The sequence below is a fragment of the Cebus imitator genome, unplaced genomic scaffold (genome assembly GCF_001604975.1).
Source record: "Cebus imitator isolate Cc_AM_T3 unplaced genomic scaffold, Cebus_imitator-1.0 Scaffold178, whole genome shotgun sequence".
In the NCBI taxonomy this organism is placed as follows: Eukaryota; Metazoa; Chordata; class Mammalia; order Primates; family Cebidae; genus Cebus; species Cebus imitator.
In genome coordinates, this window is record NW_016107493.1 from 4,193,894 (window position 1) to 4,203,533 (window position 9,640).

Consider the following 9,640-nt stretch of genomic DNA (forward strand, 5'->3'; position numbering starts at 1 on the left):
GAGTCAGGACTTGAAGGTAGCTTTATCTGTCCCCAAGGTAGTGCTCTGTTTACAGTATCACAGTAGGTAAGTATGGGACCATTATCGCTGAAAAGCTCATAAAGTCAAGTTTTTATTTTGAACTTTTCTTATATATCCCATTCTTTTCCATACAATTCCTTTGTTCCTTGTTTTTAGTAGATTCCACCGACATAAAATAATACTTGCCCAATTTTATCTGAGAAGGATACCTCTCCTTAAAAATGGGCTATTATTATATATGATATTTCTGTTCAGACACAAAACCTACCTCTGAAGTTGGTGTTCACATGCTATAACTGTCACAAAAAGGAGTAAACAACTAAGGGTCCCTATAAGGCCTAATTATGATAAGAATTTTTTTAAATAGCAGAAGAAAAAGTAAAAAATCAAAGCAGAGAATGGAAAAAAAAAAAGCTTATTCCTTGCAGCCTTCATCTGTGTATTACTTCTGATTCAAAATGTATTAAACATCATTATAATATAATATAGGCAAAATTTTAAAGCATATTACAGAGATTTCTCAGTTAACAGAGTGGTAGACTTGTTTAATAAGACTGATGTCTTCACTCTCAATTCCTAATTTAAAAACACCAAAAACTTAAAGAAATAAAAAAGGAAAAACTGAAAGTGATAAAGGACATGTAAATAAAGGTCATTTCCCCTATACAACAATGTCGTACTAATTCCCCTATTAGTACAACAGCAGTACTAATAGGACTGCATTTTTGAATACCACAAAACTGATGACACCCGGGAATATTAAGAATTCTTTCCATATTTGATGAGAGTATATATTGGTACTTTTCTAGAATAATTCATTGAAAAGGTCATTGTTTTGGACAAGAATTTCCTTTCTAGGAATCTGGCTTAAGGATATAATTAAAGAAAAGGACATAGGTTAGTACATAAAAGTATCTGTGGCAATGTGGACACACTGTAGTGAATTTAAAGGAGCAAGTCAAAACTAGGAAGATATCTTCTTTGGGTTTATTACTCTCTTGATGAATCAGGAGAGTTAAAATAACACCAGATGTTGAAAAACTGTGGAGGAAAGGAGCATATGAGTATTATCTGAATAACATCAGTGACTCCATTTGTTTTTTCAGAGAAAAGATCTCACTACATTTCCAGGCTGACTCAAGTGACCTTCCCGCTTCAGCCTCCAGAGTATCTAGGATTACAGGTATGAGATACCAGGTCAGGCAATAACTCAATTTTTAATAACTATATTTAGATGCAGAAATCCACACTGATTTCTTGAATACCTGTATTTTAAATTACATCAATATGTATGTATACACACAAATAAAAGCAAGTTTTATTTTATTTTTTTGAGACAGAGTCTCACTCTATCACCCAGGCTGGAGTGCTGTAGTGCGATCTTGGTTCACTGCAACTCCCGCCTCCCAGGTTCAAGTGATTCTCCTGCCTCAGCCTCCCGAGTAGCTGGAATTACAGGAACCTGCTACCATGCCTGGCTAATTTTTGTATTTTTGGTAGAGGTAGGGTTTCACCATTTGGCCAGGATGGTCTCAAACTCCTGACCTCAGGTGACCCACCCACCTTGGCCTCCCAAAGTGCTGAGATTATGGGCCTGAGACACCATGCCCAGTCTAAAATCCAGTTTTATAATAAGACATTTTGAATAAAATATCATTGCTTTAAAATGCATAAACAAATCATAGTAAAGTCTCAACTTTCTTTAGGCTGATGAAAAGTCCACATACCTCAAGGATGGGAGGTAAAGAAGCATGTTTTAAAAACATTTCTTTTAAAGAATTGATCAAACTGAAATAGGATGATTTGACTGAAGAGTTACAACAGAATAATCTTTTAAAAGAGGGGAACTAACCTGATGTGAAAATCCATAACCAAAGTTTCCATAGGAGAACATAAATTCCACCTCCAGCCTGCAGACAAACTAAACATGTGGTAAATTTTATTGTTTGATCAGGATGATATTTTAATAGAGAAGTGACAAAATGTGATATTTTTACTTTATAAATCTGCAGGTTAGAAAAGCCAAAGTATGAATCTCTTGACTTTTAAAAAAGCATTTACCCAAGAAACTCCTACAGAAGAACCTACTGAGCTCCTGAAATGTTAAAGCCTTTTATGTTAAAGTTAAATAGCATTATACAATTAAAATATGGAAAATATAAACTTCTAATTGCTAATAGGATTACACTGAGATGCTCACATATATATGTAGATTCATACACATGTATGTATATTTTTAATTATTTACTCATACTCTTCTCACCTCCAGTCCCAGTTTCAGATAAAATTTTGATTTCGACAAATGATTTCACTTCTCTGAACCGCAGATTGCGTATATGTGAAATAAAGGAGGGCACAAGAGGTAATAACGTCAAGTTCCTGGCCCCTGTTTTGGCCAATGGCAGCAAAAGTCTCTCTGAATAGAAAGATCAATTAATCCAACTACTAATTTTAAGCACTTAAAAAGAAATTAAAGTAAGAACTATAAAAAACTCTTTAGAAACTCCCCAGAGAGAAAAATAATACTTCCTCAATTTAGTAAGTGAGGATCCTGAGGCTGTGCAGCTAAAGCAGCAGCCAGAGGCATTCTACTCTCTCACCCAATGATTGCTAATTTTCTTCATCACCATTTAGCAAAAAAGAAATAAATAAAATAAGGAAAGGAGAATGAGGAAGAAGAAGAGGAGGAGATTCTTGTTAGTAAATATTGACTTTCTATTTAATACATTTCTACTGTTTCAAACAGTGACTGGTACAGTAACTAAAAAAATAAAAACATGTAGGTTACAAATAATATCAGAGGAAAGTTACATGAAATGTTAAGAAAATATTACATGCACATAAAACTTAGGAAGTTTCAGTAAAGTCCTTACCGTGTTTCTATGCAACATTTGAACGTCTTCAATGAAGCACCCTTTCTAGAAAAAAGAAATAATAAAGTTTTAAAATATAGAATTACTCACATATTTCCCTGTATATTATCTAAACCAAGGGTCTCCAGCCCCTAGGCCATGGGCTGGTACAGATCCATGGCCTCCACGTCCTGTTAGGAACTAGGCTGCACAGCAGGAAATGAGTGGTGGGCAAGTGAGCAAATCTTCATCTGTATTTACAGCCACTTCCCATCACTCATATTACACCTGAGCTCCGCCTCCTGCCAGATCAGTGGGGGCTTTAGATTCTCATAGAAGCATGAACCCTATTGTGACCTGTTCACTTGAGGGATCTAGGCTGTGCTCCTTATGAGAATCTAATGCCTGATCAACTGTCACTGCACCCCATCACCCCCAAATGGGACTACCTAGTTGCAGGAAACCAAGCTCAGGGCTCCCACTGATTCCACATTATGGTGACTTGTATAATTATTTTGTTATATATTACAATGTAATAATATTAGAAATAAAGTGCACAATAAATGTAATGCTCTTGAACCATCCTGACCCCCCTCCCCACCCAGGTCCATGGAAAAACTGTCTTCCACGAAACAAGTCCCTGGTGCCAAAAAGGTTGGGGACTGCTGATCTAAACATATTATCCTTTTTTTAAAAATCAAGTAATAACTTTTCAAATCCACATATGAACCTAATAGCCAAAATACAAATATAAGGAATGCTCAAAAGAAGAAAATAAAAATTCCAAGTTTAAGTAACAGAAATAAATATATTTACATTATGTTGTAGACAAAAATGTTCCTGCTAAGTTACAGTTCCCCTTTACAATCACTCGTGAGAAGAACCTGGCATCTGTCACCGAAGGTTCTGCAACCTCAGACTCCTCTGTGCAAGACTGATAGACTGCCCAGCCCAGCCCAGGACTCCTTTTGTCTTCTTTGCTCCCCAAAGACCAGTTCGCTAACCTTTTCTCCTATTTCTTTTTCCTCTTGATGTTAAATGTTACTTCGTTGTGGAATGTTTAACCTATAACATTTACATATTAAGTGTACTATTATGCATGTTTGCAATATTGACTGACTTGCGGAATGGCTTGAGCCTGTGTGCCCACAACTCTAACTGCCGAGTGAACGGGAGGTACTAAGGAGAGTTGGCTTCTTGGGAACTCCATGTAGCTTATGGCTTTCGTGATTGAAGTAGCATCAGTAAAAACCTGACATTGTGGAAAGACACAAACATGCATGGACCTGGTTACCTCCAACCTTGCACCCTCATGAGAGAGGGGTTACTTAAACATAATTTTATATGATAAGCTGACTACCGACAGGACTGAGTACCTCTCTCATCTCTCAGGATGGCTGGATCTTCTAAACCAGGTTAACCTTTGGTACCCTTGCTTAATATCTACAGTCATCCCTGCTGTTATGAGTCAGTCCACAAATTTTCAGAAACTTTTTGAGTGCCAAAATGACACCAGAAGTAAAAAATTCCATACCTGGCCTATGTGACAAGTCACAACCAATACACAGTGAAGACTTTCTTTCATGCGCAACATTATTTAAAATATTGTATAAATTTACCACCAGTCTATGTGTATAAGATGTATATGAAACATAAATGAACTTCATGTTTAGACTTGGGTCCCATCCCCAAGCTATCTCATGTATATTTGAATATTCCAAAATCAAAAAAAAAATTAGAAGTCCAAAATGCCTCTGGTCCCAAGCTTTTTCAGATAAGTAATATTCAACCTGTACAGACATCATGGAAAATACTACAGATATTCTTCAAAAATTTAAAAATATCATTACTATATGATCCAGCAATCCCACTTCTGAGTATACATTTAAAGAGATTGAAATTGGTATGTCAAAGAAAGATCTGCACTCATTTCAGCATGATTCACAATAGCCAAGATATGGAAGCAACCTAGTGTTCACCACCAAATGAACAGATGAATATGGGGTGTATATACATACATGCAATGGAATACTATGCAGTTTAAAATAAAAGGAAATTTTGTCATTCGTGACATGGATGAAACTGGACAATTTTATGCTACATTAGCCAGGCACAGAAAGACAAACACTGTATGATTCTACTTATCAGTGGAATCTAAAAAAGTTAGTTTCATAGAAACAGTAGAAAAGTGGTTACCAGAGGCTGGAGAGTAGAGGTAGGAATGGAGAAAGAGAAGATGTGTCCAAAGTCTCAATTAGACTGGAGAAGCAGATTCTAGTAATCTACTGCACTGCCTGGTGACTACATTAATAATAATGTATTGTATATTTCAAAATTGCTGAATAAAAGATTTTTATCATCCTTAGTATAAAAAAAGATAAGTTGGTGAGGTGATGAAAATATTAATTGGCTTATTTGAATTTTTTTTAGTGTATACATAGATCAAAACATCACACTGTACCCCATAAATATATACAGTACTTGTCAATTAAATATAAGTAAATAATCAGCTAAAAATTAATTTATGGGCAAACAGAGGAATACTCCCATATGGAATAGTATACAGCAGCAAAAAATTAACACTAAGTGTATTAATCTTAGAAATATACCATATTTAGAAATATAAAATGATAATATTTTTATAATCATACATAAGTAGTAAAGCTATGAAATAATAAGGGAATAATAAATACAAAGTTTCAGATAATCATTATTTTTTCCTGGGGGACAGGGAGGAGACAGAAGATGGCATCAAGCAGCAACATAAAGTCTTCAACTCTATTTTTATTATGCTGCAACAAAGAAAATGCAAAAGCTTTGCATTATAAAAGTGCTTTAGACCCCATCCCTATGCTGTATGCTATGGCTGTCATACGCATGACCTCTCCAAACATTATAAACCACACAGATAAGGTTATAATTTTTACTTTAGTCACACAAATTTTAAAGAAAGTAATAAGAAAACAATGGTCTTTCCTCTAGCACCTCCATTCTGCTGTTGAGCCCATTCAGTAAATGTTTAATTTCGGATATTTTACTTTTCAGTTCCAGAATATGCATGTGGGTCTTTTTATATTTTCTATTTTTCTGTCTTTGTTTATAAGAAAGAATTGGAAAGAAACTCTGAACACTGAAACGTTATAAGTGTGGAATGATGGGTGATGTTTTAATTTAAAAACTATACCTTTGTATTTTAAAATATTACGATATTATTAATGATCTTATAAAAAAAACTATTGACAAGTTTGCATATATGCTTCTAGTCCAAGCACCTATATTTCTAAAGTTTTCTTCAACAAAAAGTAACTAATAAGTAATGTCACATTTTTTGATGCCTAAATTGCCATACAGTCAAAGGAACTTTAGTCATTTCTAAAGATCCTCTCCCAAAATATCTAAGAATTTCTGGTTGCTTACACTTATTCGTTATTCAATATGTTTATCTCCTCCTTCATCTCTTTCTGTGTCTTAGAAATTATCTGATTTTCCCCAAGTTCTTATTATGAAAATTTTCAAACACACAGACCACTCAAAAGACTCCAATTAGTACCCTTCCTAGAAGATTAAACAAATTCAAATATTTGTTTAACAACTGTTAACATTGTTTAACAGTAGGCCATTTTTTGAAATACCTGTGTGTGTATAGATATATGTTTGCTGATCTACTTAGAAGTTGCAATCATCATGACTCTTTACTCTCAATGTTTAAACTTTACCTTGGATACTGTAAGAATAAGAATATTTATAAATACATATAGATCCACAATATCAGTATCACACTCAAGAAAACAATTCTAGATTTTTTCCTTATACTCAGTAAATATTAAATTTTCCTAATTGTCCCAAGAATGTCTTCTATTTATGTTTGTGTTTTATTTTTTGGGACAGGATCTCACTGTGTTGCCCAGGCTGGAGTGCAGTGGTACAATCATGGCTCAGTGGAGCCTCAGCCTCACTGGGCTGAGCTGATTTTCCTGCCTCAGTGCCCCAAGTAGCTGGGACTACAAGCAGGTGTCACCATGCCCGGCTAATTTTTTGTGGGTGTTTTTTATTATTTGGGTTTTTTTGTTTTTGTTTTTTGTTTTAAGAGAAGTGGTTTCACCGTGTTGCCCAGGCTGGTCTCAAACTCCTGGGCTCAAGCAATCCACCTCCCTCAGCCTCCCAAAGTGCTGGAATTACAGGTGTGAGGAACCATGCCTGGCTCCCAAGAATCTTTTATAACTTTTTCAAATCTGTATTCAGTCAAACTTGTTGTATCTCTTTAAATCTGGAACAGTTTCCTCCATCTTTGGTGGGTTTTGGTATTTAATGACCACAGCTGTTTAAACAATCTACACTGGTATGTCCCACTTCTGTACTTATCTTAAAATATTGTTTAACTTTTTCCCTACTCACTAAATTCCTGTAAACTTGAAGTTAGTTCTACACTCAGCTTGATTAGATTAGGGTTAAACTTTTTTTTTTTTTGAGACAGGATCTTTCTCTGCCACCCGGCTGGAGTGTAGGAGCATGATCATAGCTCACTACAGTCTTGAACTCCTGGGCTCAATTGATCCTCCTGCCTCAGCCTCCCAAGTAACTTGGACTACAGGCACATGCTACCACACCCAGCTAATTCTGTGTGTGTGTAGTGACAGAGTCTTGCTATGTTGCTAGACTGGTCTCCAGCTCCTGGCCTCAAGCAGTTCTCCCACTTCAGTCTCCCAAAGTGCTGGGATTACGGGCCTAAGCCTGCACCCAGTCAGCTTACACATTTTTTATGACAATAAGTCATAGATAATAATGTGTCCTTCACATTGTATCGCTACAGGAAGTACATGATGTTAAGTTATCCACAATTTGTTATGCTAAATTCAAGCTCTTGGTTAAAGTGGCAACTCCACATCTCTCTAATATAAAAGAATATTTCCCCTGTGCAATGATCTATAAGCTGCTACTGTGGCACCATGCAAATATCTTGCTTTCCAATAACATTTTACCTAATAGTTTTTTAGGGCCATTGCTAAATATTGACTGAATTAATCATTATTCATTATAAAGAGTTGCAAAAACAATAATTTGTAATTCTTTCATTACTTCTACATTCATAAAGTGGTATTCTTTTGTTTTAAAAATTTCCTTTTTCTTCCTATGCTATTCTTTTCTTTTTTGAAGATCACCAAGGACTCACGAATCTTCCTTTATTCAGAATGTTGTAATAATCTATGTTCAAGTTATTCTGAAGTTGGCCAGTAGGAGTCCCTGCAGTCTGGCTGTTGACACAACTCCATTAGTCTTTGAAAACTTCCTTGCTGTATGCAACAAAAAATATTCCTGAAAATACTTTGGATGGTTTATACTTATTCACTAATCAATAAGTTCTTTACTCTGAATTCAAGGCAACCACAAAATGAGCTGCTGGAAAGTGAGAAAGACTTCTAGAAAAGAGAAAACAAGAGAGAAGCAACCATAAAATCTGTATATAAACTCTGCCCAAATCTTCGGCTAACCCCTCAAAGACACACACACAAGGAAGGCTGTAGACAGCCCAGCTAAGGAAAAAAGAACTTAACTGAAATTTGTATTGCTGACTAAGAGACAGAGTTTGCAGCTTCAGTCATGTCTTAAGACATTTCAGAAACATAGTAAAACATGTTTAACTCTATTAGCCATTCTATAATGTATACATACTTCAAAACATTCTGTACATAATAAATATATACAGCTTTTATTTGCAAATTTAAATATCTGGGCGTGGTGGCTCAGGCCTGTAATCCCAACACTTGGGGAGGCTGAGGTGGGAAGATTATTTGAGCTCAGGAGTATGAGACCAGCCTGGGCAACATGGTGAAACCCTGTCTCCTAAAAAGACAAAAATTGGTCAGGTGCAGTGGAAGGGGCCTGTAGTCCCAGATAGTGGGGAGGCTGAGGCAGGAGAATCACTTGAGCCAGAGAGGCAGAGGTTGCAGTGAGCCAAGAAAATATATTTTCCAGAAAATTAGTTTTAGTGATACAACCTAAAAGTCCAAGTGGTTACTTAATTTCATACATATACATATATATATGTACATATATATATATATATTCTGTAAAATATATATATATATTCTGTAAAATAAATTTTTTAAAACATTATGCTATTATAAGCCAACTCTTTTAAAAAATATTTAGCCAAAGGGAGATTTTATTTCTTAAGTTCATGAATTTGAAGGCAGATAATAAACAAGAAGAGTCCATCAGGTATAATAAATCACAACCACAAACTGGATAACCAACTGGCAAGGTGATACCCAGGTAAAAAGAATCATTTTGATACCTACCTGAATTACTTCATAAAGATGTATCTGAACACTCCCTAACGAGAATGCACTTTTTTTTATATTGTCATATTGCATCAGTTCCAATAAAATATTATTCCGCTCATCATCATAACGTCTGGGAACCTCAATATCAAAATAGATAAGAAAAGAAGCATTAAACTTGAGCCTAAAGATTTCTGAACATATACATTCCATACTATTATATTATTTGCATAATTAGTGATTCATTTTTGCACATCATTAGCTTTATAACTTTTCAACCTCACAGTCACATATATACTAATATCAACAAAATGAAGATCTTGCTGATATCTAACGTCAATTATCATCTTTTTGAACCACCCACTACATACATTCTCTTTTTAACTCTACACAAAAGTTCACCCTCAATACTCTATTGAAACTACACTATCAAAGATAATCAACTACCAATACAAAATCCAAATATTCCAGATAATCCAAATACAG

At 35.1% G+C, this 9,640-nt stretch overlaps 1 protein-coding gene across 1 annotated transcript in view; it reads right to left on the reverse strand.

Moving 5' to 3' along the window:
* The window catches only part of C2CD6 (C2 calcium dependent domain containing 6), a 173,435-nt gene extending 164,068 nt beyond the window's left edge, over positions 1-9,367 (reverse strand). The window contains exons 1-3 of the mRNA XM_017545166.2: positions 9,173-9,367; positions 2,895-2,939; positions 1,874-1,942 (exon numbers count right to left, since the gene is read on the reverse strand). Of these exons, the coding sequence (XP_017400655.2) occupies positions 1,874-1,942; positions 2,895-2,939; positions 9,173-9,367 (309 nt within the window). The remainder of the gene's footprint in view (positions 1-1,873; positions 1,943-2,894; positions 2,940-9,172) is intronic.
* Between the last annotated feature and the right edge of the window lie 273 nt (positions 9,368-9,640).